Source organism: Theropithecus gelada, chromosome 14 (assembly GCF_003255815.1).
Source record: "Theropithecus gelada isolate Dixy chromosome 14, Tgel_1.0, whole genome shotgun sequence".
Lineage (NCBI taxonomy): Eukaryota > Metazoa > Chordata > Mammalia > Primates > Cercopithecidae > Theropithecus > Theropithecus gelada.
Window position 1 is genome coordinate 65615002 of NC_037682.1, and position 17058 is coordinate 65632059.

General features: G+C 41.1%; 1 protein-coding gene across 4 annotated transcripts in view; it reads right to left on the reverse strand.

Annotated features, from left to right (window-relative positions):
- RAB6A (RAB6A, member RAS oncogene family) overlaps positions 1-17058 on the reverse strand; it is a 98519-nt gene that overhangs the window by 25462 nt on the left and 55999 nt on the right. For 3 of the 4 annotated variants that reach the window (XM_025355305.1, XM_025355306.1, XM_025355307.1), the window contains exon 6: positions 14296-14389. The exons of the other annotated variant lie outside the window; for it this stretch is intronic. In XM_025355305.1, coding sequence (XP_025211090.1) covers positions 14296-14389 — 94 coding nt within the window. The remainder of the gene's footprint in view (positions 1-14295; positions 14390-17058) is intronic. 4 annotated transcript variants of the gene reach the window in all.

Consider the following 17058-nt stretch of genomic DNA (forward strand, 5'->3'; position numbering starts at 1 on the left):
GTAGCTGGTACTACAGGCGCGCACCACCACGCCCGGCTAATTTTTTGTATTTTTAGTAGAGACAGGGTTTCACCGTGTTAGCCAGGATGGTCTCGATTTCTGACCTCGTGATCCGCCTGCCTCAGCCTCCCAAAGTGCTGGGATTACAGGCGTGAGCCGCCGCGCCCGGCAAGTTATAATCTTAAGCAAGTTATTTGACCTCTAAAACTTTGGTTTCATATCAATGAAATGAATATGCTTATCTATTTCATAGGGATATTGTGAGAATTAAGTCAAACACTTGGTATATTAAGTGGATCTAGCAGACAGTATTTAGGCAGTTCTGGGCAAGTTATATAATTTATATGCCTCAGATTTTCTCCCTAAAATCAGACCAACAATAGCAGTTGACTCATAGGATTGTTACATAGATTCCTTCTTGTGTTCAACAAGTATCTAAGCACCTAGATGTTATATATGAAGTGCTTGCTAGGAAGGCAATAATGAAAGACTTTAAGTTAACATTCATGGCATAGTATTTACACTATGTGTGCTAGGTAGTCTTGTATCATACTTATGTTAATTTTTCTTCTTCCTAGAAGCATCACCAGTTACCTATCCAAATCAAATACACTCAGTTCAGCTCAGATACTGTTTTTTTGTTTTGTTTTCTTGTTTTGTTTTTTTTTGAGATGGAGTCTCCCTCTGTCGCCCAGGCTGAAGTGCAATGGCATGATCTCAGGTCACTGCAACCTCTACTTCCCAGGTTCAAGTGATTCTCCTACCTCAGCCTCCCCAGTAGCTGAGATTACAGGTGCCTGCCACCACGCCCAGGTAATTTTTGTATTTTTAGTAGAGACAAAGTTTCACCATGTTGGTCGGGCTGGTCTCGAACTCCTGACCTCAGGTGATGCACCCACCTTGGCCTCCCAAGGTGCTGGGATTACATGCTTGAGCCACCATGCCCAGCTGATAATGCTGTTTTTTAAACAAAGCATTCCTTGACCAGTCTAACTATATGTGATCTCATTCAATTATTCAATACATCTCTTTGTGCCAGCATTCATTTTGCTTCTCTCCTTTTTATTTATTTTTTTGAATCAGGGTCTTGCTCTGTCATCCAGGCTGGAGTACAGTGGTGTGCCAATAGCTCACTGCAACCTCCAACTCCTGGGCTCAAGTGACGGTCCCATCTCAGCCTCTCTCAGCCTCCTGAATAGCTGGGACTACAGACAGTCAACCAGAGCTAGCTAATTTTTAGATTTTTATTTATTTTTCATTATTTTGTAGACACAAGTTTTCTCTTTTTTGCCCAGGCTGGTCTCAAACACCTGGCCTTCAGGCAATCCTCCCACCTCAGCCTCCCAAAGTGTTGCGATTATAGGTGTGAGCCACCACGCCTGGCCTTGCTTCTCAATAATTACTGTGTATCTTACTGTCTGCAGCATTTGCTAGGAATTTATCATGTATGACCCATTCTTTACTGCATAGTCTTCATGAGAATGTGACTCTTCTTCCCAACAATATCATAAGTTTCTTGAAGTTAGGAACCATATTTTACATAACTTTTTATTTTCCAAAGTACCTACAGTGTGGTCTAGCACACCATACTTGATACCTATGGATTAAGGTACATGATAAAAGTCCAAGATTACCACCTGCTTATAAGCCAACTGTGGTAGACACGGAAGATATAGTGATGAGGAAAAGATATGATCACCACCAATGCATAAGGTACATATACTATTTCAGCCAATATAAAATAACTGTCCCATACATATATATCATTGCAACTCCATGGTTAGTATGTACACAAGCTTTCACTGATCTGTTAGAGCTGATGCCCATCAGCTATCACTACTTTCTCATAAAGTCTTCTCTCTTTCAAACAAATCTTCTTTTTATGATAAGTACTAATGATTTTAGAAGTTTAAAGATCAAGGGGTTTTTCTTTTCTTTTTCCATTTTTTCAGTACTTCAAAAAAATAATAAGGTGACATCATACACTTATTACTTCACTAAAAGAATGTGCTAATCCCTAGATGAAAAGCCAGGTGAAGGCTAAAGTAATCACCTATCATTATCATTTCTTCAGCAATTTAAACACCATACCACTTTCAAAAACAAAGTAATACTTTTGCATTAAAAAAAAAAAAAAAAGAATTTGGGCCAAGCACCATGGCTCACACCTGTAATCCCAACACTCCGGGAGGCCAAGGCTGGTGGATCACTTGAGGCCTGGGGTTTGAGACCAGCCCGGGCAACATATAGCAAAACCCATTTCTAGGAAAAATAAATAATTAGCTGGGTGTGACAGTGGGTGCCTGTAGTTGTAGCTACTTGGAAGGCTGATGAGGCAGGAGGATTGCTGGAGCCCAGCAGTTCAAGGCTGCAGTAAGGCGTGTTCACACCACTATACTCCAGCCTAGGTGACAGAGCAAGACCCTGTCTCAAAAAAAAAAAAAAAAAAAGGGTGTGTGTGGGGGGTAGAGAATGAGAAATCTAAGGAGTAAAACTATTTTTCAGAGGCTGTCTTTTTATGAAATACTGAATGGAATGAAACACATTTTACTTAAATATCCTATATAATACAAATGATCATGTTAGATATTACTATTTATGCTAGTTCTAGTACGGATTGTTTTATTGTAAAAATGACAATATTCTGTAAGACAGAAGCAGTACTTTAGGGTAAAGTGCTTAAATCAAAATAAAGAGCAAAAGGGTTAGGCACAGGAAATTTCTTGGGCGCTACAGCCTAGTCACTTGAATCATGATCAGATAATACATGTAAAAGCTCTCACAATTATTATTTTTTTTTTTTTGAGACGGAGTCTCGCTCTGTCGCCCAGGCTGGAGTGCAGTGGCCGGATCTCAGCTCACTGCAAGCTCCGCCTCCCGGGTTCACGCCATTCTCCGGCCTCAGCCTCCCGAGTAGCTGGGACTACAGGCGCCCGCCACCTCGCCCGGCTAGTTTTTTTTTTGTATTTCTTAATAGAGACGGGGTTTCACCGTGTTAGCCAGGATGGTCTCGATCTCCTGACCTCGTGATCCACCCGTCTCGGCCTCCCAAAGTGCTGGGATTACAGGCTTGAGCCACCGCGCCCGGCCCAGCTCTCACAATTATTTAAAAAGAAAACAGCAACAGAGAAAGCCCACTTTTAAGCTTTTATTAAGTGATGTGCATTATAATCTAGTAAATGAAGGAATGGGGAAGAGGAAGCCAGTTAGCAGATTAGCAGAAAGCTAGGAAACATCTCTGTATATAGAAAAGCAAAACTACATGGTACCTTTAGTACTGATAAATATATACCTTATATACAGAAAGACTTCTGTGTATCTTCTGGTAAAAAGGCATGATTTTATCAAATCAAATGAGTACAATGCAAAAATAAAAAATAGTTCTGCTTACAAACATACACAGCTGAACAAACACACAATGGTAATAACAGGCATATAAGACTGTGATTCTCAATGTTTTCCAAGACAGTGACTACACTGTGAAATTTACCTCGGAAAGTCCTGAATACCAGCACAACTTCTGAATTATGACTGACTTGCACAGCAAGAACTCAGAAGGGGTCAGAGATTATTTCACGATAATCAGTTTTATTTCCTTTATCGGAAATTCAACGTGCGTCAGGTGAATGCAAAGAAACGGAAGATGAACATGTATCTATGTCTAACGTGTAGTCAAAGGAATTTAATTTTTACCCCTATAAGTTCAGTGCAGACTTTAGCTTTGGTAATAGCAGAGCAGCTTGTATAAGGCTAACACTCAGCAATGATTAACTCTGGATACGGGGACATTTCTTTTTTCTTTCTTTTTCTTTTTTTTTTTTGAGACAGGGTCTCGCTCTGTTGCCTAGGATGGAGTGCGGTGGCATGATCTTTGTTCACTGCTGCCTCAACCTCCTGGGCCAAGCAATCCACCCAGCTCAACCTCCCAAGTAGCTGGGACTACCACACTGGGCTAATTTCTCTGTTTTTTTGTAGAGACAGGGTTCCGTCATGTTACCCAAGCAGGTCTCAACTCCTGGGCTCAAGCAATCAGCCTGCCTTGCCTTGGCCTCCCAAAAGTGCTGGGAATACAGACGTGTGCAACTGCACCCAGCCCAAGAGGGGCAGTTCTTTACATAAAAAAGCCAACAGATAATGAAGACATAATGGTTCTAAATATGTATACACTTACTAACATAACTTCAAAACACAAGAAGTAACAGTTGACAGAACTAATCAGCAAAGCGAACAATACATCTTTGCTGTTGTAGATTTCAATATCCCCTTCTCAGTAACTGACAGAACTGGACAAAAAAGGATATATAAGGTGTTTTATTGTTGTTGTTGTTGTTGTTGTTTATTGAGACAGACAGAGTCTTGTTCTGTTGCCCAGGCTGGAATGTAGTGGCACAATCATGCCTCACTGCAGCCTTGAACTCGTGGGCTCAAGCAATCCTCTGCCTCAGTCTCCTGAGTAGCTGGAACTACAGGTGTATGGCACCATGCTCAGCTAATTTTCAAAAAAAATTTTCTTCTTTTGTAGAGACAGGGTTTCAACTATGTTGACCAGGATGGTTTTGAACTCCTGGCCTCAAGTGATCCTCCCACATCCACCTCTTGAACTGCTGGGATTATGGGCATGAGCCGCTGTGCCTGGCCAGGCTATGTAAGATTTGAGAATGCTATCAAACATGTTAACTAGTATACCTAACAACTGTAAAAAAAAATCCTTTTTCCAGTACATATAAGAACATTCAATAAGATAGACCATATGACAGGCCATAAAACTTGTCTCAATAAATTACAAATCACTGAAATATTACAGAGTGTATTCTCTGACTATAATTAATACAGACTTAAATTAGAAACCAGTAACAATTAAGATTATCTAGAAATGTCCCTAAACATTGGGAAATTAACAACATATGTCTGTATCTTCACTGCTGTGGTCATTATACCTGTAAATACATTTATCAAAACTCATCTAATAGTCAACTTAAGATGTATACATTTCACTGTACATAAATGTTTATCTCAATTATATATATAAAAAAATTTTTTTTTTCCTTGAGACACTCTCGTCCTGTCACCCAGGCTGGAGTGCAGTGGCGTGATTTTGACTCACTGCAACCTCAGCCTCCTGGGTTCAAGTGATTCTCTTGCCTCAGACTCCCGAGTAGCTGGGATTACACGTGTGTGCCACCACACCCAGCTAAATTTTTTATTTTTTAGTAGAACTCCTGACCTCAAATGACCCGCCTGCCTCAGCCTCCCAAAGTGCTGGGATTATAGGCATGAGCAACCATGCCTAGCCTGACAAAAAAATTCAACATGCGTCAGGTGAATGCAAATAAAGGGAAAATGAACATGTATCTATGTCTAACGTGTAGTCAAAACAGCAAATGAAGGGCAATTCCCCAAGTAACCTGGCTTCTCTAGGGATTGTTCAGTCTAGCTTAGAAAATTCTTAAGACAGAACCAACGCCATGAAATAAATCTTATTTTTATGGCAAAACAATGCAGCTCTAAGAATTTGCCAAAAAAAAAAAAAAGTATATTATCATTAATTCAATGAACATTTATTGAGTTTGTTGTTTAGTGGGGAGGCAGGATAAACTGACAATTAAAAAATTTCTGGCCAGATACAGTGGCTCACGCCTGTAATCTCAGCACTCTGAGAGGCTGAGGTGGGCGGATCACTTGAGGCCAGGAGTTTCAGACCAGCCTGGCCAACCTGGCAAAACCCTGTCTCTACTAAAAATATAAAAATTAGCTAGACATGGTGGCGTGCACTTATAATCCCAGCTAGTCAGGAGGCTGAGGCACATGAATCACTTGAACCTGGGAGGCGAGGCGGAGGTTGTAGTGAGCTGAGATCATGCCTCTTACTCCAGCCTGGGCAACAGAGCGAGACTCTGTCTTTAAAAAAAAAACAAAAACAAAAAAAACAAAAAAATCTAAATTAAAAGTAAGAAGGGCTGGGTGTGGTGGCTCATGCCTATAATCCTAGCACTTTGGGAGGCCGAGGCGGGTGGATCATGAGGTCAGGAGTTCGAGACCAGCCTGGCCAATATGGTGAAACCCTGTTTCTAATAAAAATACAAAAATTGGCTGGGTGTGGTGGCGTGCGCCTGTAGTCCCAGCTATTTGGGAGGCTGAGGCAGGAGAATTACTTGAACCCAGGAGGCAGAGGTTGCAGTGAGCCGAGATTGTACCACTGCACTCCAGTCTGAGCGACAGAGCAAGACTGTCTCAAAACAAAAAAAAAAAAAGTAAGAAGGAATACTATTGCAATAATCAGAAAAGGCCTTTTTTTGGAGACAGAGTCTTGCTCTGTCGCCCAGGCTGGAGTGCAGTGGCACAATCTCGCTCACTGCTACCTCTGCCTCCTGGGTCTCAGTTCAGGCATTTCTCCTGCCTCAGCCTCCTGAGTAGCTGGGATTATAGGCACGTGTCACCATGCCCAGCTAATTTTTGTATTTTTAGTAGAGACGAGGTTTCACCATGTTGGCCAGGCTGGTCCTGAATTCCTGGACCTTGTGATTCACCCGCCTCGGCCTCCCAAAGTGCTGGGATTATAGGTGTGAGCCACCATGCCCAGCCCAGAAAGGCTCTTAATCTAAATTTGATTATGTCTGAACAGAGTTACAAATATTAGATAGGGAAGAAACTATTTTAGGAAGAAGGACAATAACATACAATAAAAATATGAGAAAATGGTCTATATGGAGTACTTCAAGCACGTATATAGTGGCCAAAGATTAGGATAGTAAGGTATGAGGGGGCTATATCAAAGATGTTATTGAACTGCATGTCCTGGCCTACAAGGAGTTTAACATTCATAATAAAATTCACAGAGTAAACTGATCAGCTTGGCATTTCAAAATAATCACTCTGGTAACAAGATGTAAAATAAACTAAAATGGGGCAAGACTAAAGGCATTTATCAGTTAAAAAGCTATGGTAACAGGCAAGGCTACTAGATAGCAAGGGCCTCAATATACCAGTAGGAAGCGTAGTTAAGACTCAGTGTCTAAATGATTGTTTCCAAGGTATGAATGCAGATGAGTCAAAGAGCTTCCGGATTTCACTAGGTTTTCTCTCCTACTTCATGAAGACTTATTTTGACACTTGGCTACATAACAACTATTTAATTCTTGTGTACGAATTTGGCTATTACATTTTGAATGTAGGAAGCTTGTCTTCTGTATCTAGCAGGGGTTAGGAAAACAGTACTTACTTGTTCAAACAACAAACTGAATAGATTTGAGACTATTGCTGATCCATCTCTATGGCTTTATACCAGTCTTTTTAAAAAAAGTATATCACGCATGAGAAATTCCCTGAGATACTTTTCTTCTTTTTTTTTTTTTGAGACAGAGTCTCGCTCTGTCAGCAGGCTGGAGTGCAGTGGCATGATCTTGGCTCACTGCAACCTCCACCTCCTGGGTTCAAGCGATTCCCCTGCCTCAGCCTCCCTAGTAGCTGGGACCACAGGCAAGTGCCACCACGGCCAGCTAATTTTTGTATTTTTAGTGAAGATGAAGTTTCACCATGTTGGCCATGGTCTTAATCCCCTGACCTCATGATCCGCCTGCCTTGGCCTCCCCAAGTATTGGGATTACAGGCGTGAGCCACAACAACCGGCCAAGAAATTCCCTGAGATTCTTGTTTAAAATGTAGATGTATTAGGACACTATACTAAACTCACTGGAATCAATATCCATAAGTACCCTGAACCAGTTATTTATTTATTTATTTATTTGAGACAGAGTCTCGCTCTGTTGCCCAGGCTGGAGTGCAGTGGCGCGATCTCTGCTCACTGCAACCTCTACCTCCCGGATTCAAGCGATTCTCCTGCCGCAGCCTCCCGAGTAGCTGGGATTATAGGCGTGTGCCACCACGCCCATCTAATTTTTTGTATTTTTAGTAGAGACGGGGTTTCACCATGTTAGCCAGGATGGTCTCGATCTCCTGACCTTGTGATCTGCCCGCCTGGGCCTCCCAAAGTGCTGGCATTACAGGCGTGAGCCACCATGCCTGGCCTATTTATTTATTTTTTTTATACAGCGTCTCACTTTGTTGCCCTGGCTGGAGAGCAATGGTGCGATCAATTCACTGCAACCTCAGGCTCCCAGGATCAAGCGATTCTCCTACCTCAGCCTCCCAGGTAGCTGAGACTAGAGGGGCACACCACCATGCCTGGCTAATTTTTGTACGTTTTTGGTAGAGACGAGAATTCACCATGTTGGCCAGGTTGGTTTTGAACTCCTGACCTCAAGTGATCTGCCTGCCTTGGCCTCCCAAAGTGCTGGGATTACAGGTGTGACCCACCATGCCCAGCTGGAACCTGTATCTTAAATAAACTTCCAGGTAACAATTATGTACATTAAAGTTTAGACCCATTAAACAATTCTCCAATCCTCTTCCTAGGGAAAATTTGCCATTCTAAAACCTTCGTCCTTTCCCGTTTTTTTGAGACAGGGTCTTGTTATGTCACCACTCAGGCTGGAGTGCAGTGGCACGATGAGGACTCACTGCAGCCTCAATCCCCTGGGCTCAAATGGGTCCTCTTGCCTCAGCCTCCCAAGCAGCTGGGACTATAAGTGTGCACCAACACACCCGGCTAATTTTTTGATGTTTTATAGACGAGGTCTCACTTATTTTTCCCAGGCTGATCTTGAACTCCTGGCCTCAAGTGATCCTCCCACCTTGGCTTCCCAAAGTCCTGGGATTACAGGTATGAGCCACCAAGCTCAGGCCTAAAACTGTCCTTTCTTATTGTTGTCTGGATATTATTCTCTCTGCCAAGGACAGTAAAGGAAGATTACATTCCCAGCCTCAATGGTTAACTATATGTCTTTAAAAATATAAAATATAAGAAACGTTTGTCATATATTTTTTATTAAAGTTTCCAATGGCATGGTAAACATTAGATTTCTAATATATGCACTGAACTCCAACCACATTAAGTGCATTGTCTAGAATAAAGAGTTGAACTACGGTTATTTGCAGATTTGATTTAGACTTAACTTAGGAAAATTTGAATTTTTCTATATAGCTTATATGTGCAATGATATCAAAGGCCATGATTTTTTAAAATATTAGGATGATTTGTAATGAAACTAAAAGGGTAAACATTTCTTTCACTTCTAGTCATTTAAATATTTGTTTTTTATTAAAAATTTTGTTTCTAAGTATTACGCCATAAGAAGTAATTAGTTATATTTGACTAGTTCTGAAGTTCCTTTAAAAAAACTTTTAGGCTGGGCGCGGTGGCTTACGCCTGCATTCCCAGCACTTTGGGAGGCTGAGGCGGGCGGATCGCAAAGTCAGGAGATCGAGACCATCCTGGCTAACATGGTGAAACCCCGTCTCTACTAAAAATACAAAAAATTAGGCATGGTGGTGGGCGCCTGTAGTCCCAGCTACTCAGGAGGCTGAGGCAGGAGAATGGTGTGAACCTGGGAGGCGGAGCTTGCAGTGAGCTGAGATCGCGCCATTGCACTCCAGCCCGGGCGACAGAGCAACACTCCATCTCAAAAAAAACAAAAACAAAAAAAAAAACTTTTAGACCAGGCATGGTGGCTCATGTCTGTAATCCTACCGCTTTGGGAGGCTGAGGCAGGCGGATCACGAGGTCAGGAGTTTGAGACAAGCCTGACAAACATGAAGAACCCCGTCACTACTAAAAAAAAGAAAAAATTCAAAAATTAGTTGGGCATGGTGGCATGTGCCTGTCATCCCAGCTACTCGGGAAGCTGAGGCAGGAGAATTGCTTGAACCTGGGAGTGGAGGTTGCAGTGAGCCAAGACCACGCCACTGCACTCCAGTCTGGGCGACAGAGCAAGATTCCATCTCCCAAAAAAAAAAAAAAAACCCAAGAAAAAAAAAACCCAGAAAGGTTATTTGGAAAAAATAAAAACAAAAGAAAAAACCCATAAAAATTCAATAAATAAACAATCCATTAAAAAGTAACGTTATTTGTTAGCTAATACTTCAAATCAGCAAGTCATTTTCCCAAATGACAAAATATATTCTATAAGATTAATCACTGCCAGTTGAAAGGGGAAGATGTTAACCAATTATTTAAATGTGCTTTTATTTTTATATATATATATTTTTGGAGCTGGAGTTTCACTATTGTTGCCCAGGCTGGAGTGCAATGGCGCGATCTCGGCTCACTGTAACCTCCGCCTCCTGGGTTGTTCAAGTGATTCTCCTGCCTCCGCCTCCCGAGTTGCTGGGATTATAGGCACCCACCACCACGCCCAGCTAATTTTTTCTATTTTTAGTAGAGACGGGGTTTCACCATATTGGTCAGGCTGGTATCGAACTCGTGGCCTTAGGTAATCTGCCCACCTCAGGCTCCTAAAGTGCTGGGATTACAGGCGTGAGCCACCATGCCTGACCTAAATGTGCTTATTAAACTAATATTTTAATTTTTTATTTGGTTTCATTCTCTCATTTGGGGGTTCCAGGACTTTGTCTTCCTTGGCTGAATTATATGAGCAGACAAAGCATGGTCTCCAAACAGTGAAATAAAATACTGTGGCACTCCCTTACAAAACCTAAGATAAGTAATGGTTTTTGTGAGTTAAGAAGGAAGCTACAAAAAATTAAGTCAACTCAGTTTCAAAAGTTATAAAATAAAAGTTTTGGTTACATTTATATTTAAAAGACAATAAAATAAAGTCCCAACAGCATCAGGAAATTCACCAAGATGAGATGTTCAGATAGATAATCTAAATAAGGAAAAACAGTAAAGTAGTAAATGGTGGGTTTTGTTTTGTTTTTTTTCAGACAGGGTCTTACTCTGTTACCCAGGCTGAGTTCAGTGGCATAATCATGTCTCACTGCAGTCTCAAATTCCCGGACTCCAGCGATCTTCTCACTTCAGCCTCATGAGTAGCTGGGGCCACAGGTGCATGCCACCACACTCAGCTAATTTTTGTATTTTTTATAAAGACGGGGTTCTTGCTATGTTGCCTAGGCTGGTCTCAAACTCCTGAACTTAAGGGATCCTCCTGCCTCAGCCTCCCAAAGTGCTGGGATTACAGGTGTAAGCCACTGCACCCAGCCGCAAATGGGTTTTGAATTCAGGACAAGATTGTAAAAGAAATCTCTCCTCATTATCACTAGACAGCTATATCTGCCTGTATGGGTTAGGCTTTTGGAAAAAAAATATATACCTAGTAATAAAAATGTTCTAACATCAGATTATGGTAATAGTTGTACAATGCTATAAATTTACTAAAAATTGGCTAGGCAGAGGGGCTCACATCTATAATCCCAACATCTTGGGAGGCCAAGGTGGGAGGATCACCTGAGTCTAGGAGTTCAAGACTAGCCTGGGCAACATGGCAAGAACATATTCTCTGGAAAAAAATTAAAAATTAGCTGGACAAGGTGGTGCGTGCCTGTAGTCCCAGCTATTCTGGAGGCTGCGGTGGGAGAATCACTTGAGCCTGAGAGGTCAAGGCTGCAATGAGCTGTGATTATGCCACTGCACTCCAGCCTGGGAAACAGAGCAAGACCTCATCTCAAAAAAATAAAAGTAAGAGAGGCAGGGCATGGTGGCTCACACCTGCAATTCCAGCACTTTGGGAGGCCGAGGCAGGCGGATCATGAGGTCAGGAGATGGAGACCACCCTGCTTAACATGGTGAAACTCTGTCTCTACTAAAAATACAAAAAAATTAGCTGGGCATGGTGGTGGGCGCCTGTAGTCCCAGCTACTCAGGAGGCTGAGGCAGGAGAATCGCTTCAACCTGGGAGGCGGAGGTTGCAGTGAGCCAAGATCGCGCCACTGCACTTCAGCCTGGCGACAGAGTGAGACTCCATCTCATATAAATAAATAAAAAATAAAAATAATAAAAATAAAATCGGAAGCAATCAAACATCATGAAGACACCAGACATCAGTAGTGCTTACTATATGCTATCTGATAATTCTAGAGCTTCTAAACCTATGAGGCTACTTAGGGTCGGGGCTAGGGGACTACAGCAATGCCTGCTTCAGCTATTAACCAAGAAAAGGATAGCCTGAAAGCAGGATATAGAAGCAACTAGCTCACACCCTTATCAAAATCTCTCTAAAAGAGAAAGCCAGCTGGGTTTGGTGGCTCACACCTGTAATCCCAGCACTCTGGGAGGCAGAGGCAGGCAGATCACTTAAGGCAAGGAGTTTGAGACAAGCCTGACCAACAAGGTGAAACCCTGTCTCTACTAAAAGTACAAAAATTAGCCTGGCACAGTGTCGCACACCTGTAATCCCAGCTACTGGGGAATGTGAGGCATGAGAATCACTTGAACCCTGGAGGCAGAGGTTGCAGTGAGCCAAGATTGCACCACTGCACTCAGCCTGGGAGATAGAGTGAAACCCTGTCTCAAACAAAAAATAAATAAATATAAAAGAAAAAATATATAAGAAATAGAAAAGAGAAAGTCAGATGAAGCTACCCACTGCTTTGTCTTAGAATAGTGGCATATGGCTAATATAATGGTATTACACAAATTATTTAACTGTCTGTGGCTCCTATGGGTTCATTTACTTATCACTTACTACGTTCCATATACATTGCTAGGTTCTGGGAATATATAATTCTGATGAGAGAGAGAGAGAGAGATTTTCAATACACTGGTAAAGTATGACACTGAGATCAGGTCTGTGAAAGCACGTAAGAGAATCAGGTGTCACAGACAGGAGGTAGGATGGGAAATGTCAGAGAAAATGCTGCTGAAGAGCTGACATCTAAACTGAAACTTATAAGGAGTACAATTAGGAAAGCAAAAAAAAATGAACATTCTAAGCAAAGGAAACAAAAGCATGAGCAAAAATATCAAACCATGAAACAATATGTTAATGAGGAAAGAATCAGTGATCATTCAATATTACTTACATAATGGTTCAAGGCATGGAGGGAAATAAAGTATAAAAAAATAACAATATAAAGACTTTTTCATAAAGCTTTAATTATTTAAAAGATGCTACTGTCACCCTCTGTTGATCACCCTCAATTAAGAAAATTATTGGTCTAAGCCAGGCGTGGTGGCTCACGCCTATAATCCCAGCACTTTGGGAGGCTGAGGCAGATGGATCACGAAGTCAGGAGACTGAGACCATCCTGGCTAACACGGTGAAACCCCGTCTCTACCAAAAACACAAAAAATTAGCCAGGTATGGTGCGGACGCCTGTAGTCCTAGCTACTTGGGAGGCTGAGGCAGGAGAATGGCATGAACTTGGGAGGTGAAGCTTGAAGTGAGCCGAAATCGCGCCACTGCACTCTAGCCTGGGTGACAGAGCAAGACTCCGTCTCAAAAAACAAAAAAAACCAAATCTAAATACATATATATATATATATATATATATATATATATATCCATAAATCTTATAAATCTGGGACCACTACTCTATATGATATATAGCCTTGAAGAGTCAAGCAGGTGAGTCTCTGGCTGACCTATCTTGTAAATGACTTGATAATTTGACATCTCCCTATATTTTCCTGCCTTCCCCCAAAAAGACCTGTTGTAAACACTGTTCAAACACCAGCAGTTTATTAAGGATAAAGTAATCAGAATTTACTTTTACAACAAGTAGAAGAACACCATTACTGACAGCAAATACTCGCTTTCATTTATCTCAGTCTTGGCATCAAACTCAGAAATACGGACAGCAAATATTTATTTTCATTTATTTCAGTCTTGGCATCAAACTCTGAAATAAAGAAAATTTACTAGCCAAGCATGGTGGCTCACACCTGTAATCCTAGCACTTTGGGGGGCCGAGGCAGGCGGATCACCTGAGGTTGGGAGTTCAAGACCAGCCTGACCAACATGGAAAAAACCCCGTCTCTACTAAAAATACAAAATTAGCCGGGCGTGGTGGCGCATGCCTGTAATCCCAGCTACTCGGGAGGCTGAGGCAGGAGAATCGCTTGAACCCAGGAGGCAGAGGTTGCAGTGAGCTGAGATCGCGCCATTGCATTACAGCCTGGGCAATAAGACAGAAACTCCATCTCAAAATAGAAGGAAAGAAAGAAAATTTACCTTTAAAGCAATGCAGTAGGAATGTAGTGAGAGGAGAGTATGGTAGATTTACCACTTTGCAGTAGTTCTGTTCACAATCTGAAGTTTGGCAAGTTTTTTCTTTTTCCAAAAACGATGCCACATTTATATTTTTCACTGTTTGAAAATACACTGCTAGTTTGTAAGGCCTGCTCTTGCCAGGGGGAAGAAAACCATAAACCAGAGAATAGAATACTCACACAATTATTTCACGTTTTTTCAATTTGGTAACCTCAACTCAACTTACCTGCTTTACATTGTATCCAGCTTTTGCACTAGTTTCAATAAACATAACATTCAGCTCTTTGGCTTTCCTCTCTCCCTCCTCAATTGACACTTGCCTGTAAAGAAACAAACAAACTTCTTACTTTTGAGACATAGACAATATTATAAAGATTATAAAGAAAGCTCTGAAAATAACTTTCCTTGACATAAGGACTGGTTATATAGGTCAGATTAGTTTGAAAATTCATTAATCTGCCACACTTTTGAAATTTGTGTGTTTCTGTGTGTGTATACTTTTTTTAAAAAGACTTTTGGTTACTGATTTGCTTTCACTTGACTGGGCTCATCCTGTAATTTTTTTACTTTTAAAAACTTAATAGCTTGAGGATGCTTGAGTCCAGGAATGTGGAGGCTGCAGTGAACCACTATTAGGCCACCACATCACTGCACTCCAGTCTGGGCAACAGACCCTGTCTCAAAAAAAGAAAAAGCTAAAAATAAAACAAAAAACGCTTAATAGCTTGCCTCTTTCCCTTAGTATCAGACCATAGGCTTTTAGCCTTAAAATTCAAATCTTTGTGTAAAATAATTTTTATGGCTAGACAATTTCTGTCAATTTGCTCCTATAATTTATGTGACCATTTCCAAACTATTAGAATGCAAGTTGTTTTCCAATTTTACACTACCATGAAAATTTTTGCCCTAAATATTTGTGCTTGATATTTTGTGCACTGCAAATCATTTCCTTAGGTTAGATTTTGTGGATTTCTTCTTTTTGAGACAGAGTTTTGCCCTTGTCGCCCAGGCTGGAGTACAATGGCATGATCTCAGCTCACTGCAACCTCCACCACCTGGATTCAAGCGATTCTCCTGCCTCAGCCTCCTGAGTAGCTGGTATTACAGGTGCCTATCACCATGCCTGGCTAATTTTCGTATTTTTAGTAGAGACGGGGTTTCACCATGTTGGCCAGGCTGGTCTCGAACTCCTGGCCTCAGGTGATCCACCCATCTCAGCCTACCAAAGTGTTGGGATTAGAGGCATGAGCCACTGTGCCTGGCCGATTTTGTGGATTTATCTAAGTGAAGTAAGTGAGTCAAACACATGTATGGTAAACCCTCTAGATACAAAATATTAATACTTTAATATTTCCTTTACAGGGTATTTTGTGATGCATTACAATTAACATTGTGTCTGAAATTGTGAGCTCTCAAGTGCAAGATTATATCATTTATATTGGTATTCCTAATGCCTAAGCCGACAGGTAAGTATTCCATAAATATACAAATGTTCTAATTAGTTAGATTTAAACTATCAGCAGACAAACCCTGCTTCCTACAACACAGAAAACTGAGCAATGGAAGAGAACTTCCACAAGCGTCCATCTACTTGCAAGTGTGCCCTTATATTCTACCTCTAGTCCTATTACTATGAAAGAATTGTCCTTATTCTCAAAACTTGCACCTATGTATTAGATCCCATTCCCTTCTTGCCTACAAGAAATTATTATTCTAGAATTCTCCACTCCCTAAAAACAAGAACATTCTTACATAACACTCCAACTGTTAAGATTTTACATTTGCTTGTTTTATCTTCTCATTTTCTCCATGTATATATATAAATTTTCTAAAACACTTTTTAAAAAAACTATTTGAGAGTAAACTGCCAATCTGCAGACCTTTAGCCTTAAATACTTCAGCAGTGTGAATTTCCTAAAAACAAGGACATTCTCTTATACAACCACAGTACAATTATTAAATTTGGGAATTAACATCAATATACCATCATTGAATCTATAGGTTTTATTCTTCTGTCAATTATCCCAATAATGTCCTTTACTGCCAGTTATTCCAATGTCCTTTATAGCAAATTAAATACTTCTTTAGAAATAAACTTTCTCAATTATTTGCTTATCCTGAGGTACTTAGAACAAGGAGGGAAGGAGTGATGGAGGCAGGGAGAGGAAAGGAGGATAAATGCTCGAGTCAGTCTCTGGCATGTTCCAAAGGTGACCAATGAGTTTTCTCCTTAACTATATTATTATTATTATTATTACTATTACTTGTGGATTTAAACATTTTACAGTAATTACTGATTTTCAAATTTTCCTACAGTTTGACCAGTAGAGCTTGAGTTGGCGCTCCTGAATCTGACANTCTCTCTGTTACCCAGGCTGGAGTGCAGTGGCACGATCTCAGCTCACCGCAAGCTCCGCCTCCCAGGCTCACGCCATTCTCCTGCCTCAGCCTCCCGAGTAGCTGGGACTACAGGCGCCCGCCACCACGCCTGGCTAATTTTTTATATTTTTAGTAGAGACGGGGTTTCACCTTGTTAGCCAGGATGGTCTCGATCTCCTGACCTCGTGATCCGCCCGCCTCGGCCTCCCAAAGTGCTGGGATTACAGGCGTGAGCCACCGCGCCCGGCTCAATGGTCTTTAATAACTTCTTTGATTTATGGTATGACATGATGTTCCAGCCCCATTGTGTACATTTTCTGGACCAGATGCCAAATTTGTCATTTCTTTAAGTAGCCCTGGTTCCTTTGGAAAGAAACAGTATTTACATATGGTAATGTGGGCTCATTCCTCCTGGTTTAAGCCCTTTCAGTAGACAGAGCTAGAAAATATTAAAAATTTTCAAATGCTAAAAAAATGTAATGAAGTCATGCTTATATTTGTTATTTATATTTAACTTTATTAATCTTATATCTGTATTTCCATCTCCCGTGTCCAAAATCCCAGTTCCCCAAGACAATCATTAATCAAAGTATTCATTTATTTTATGCAG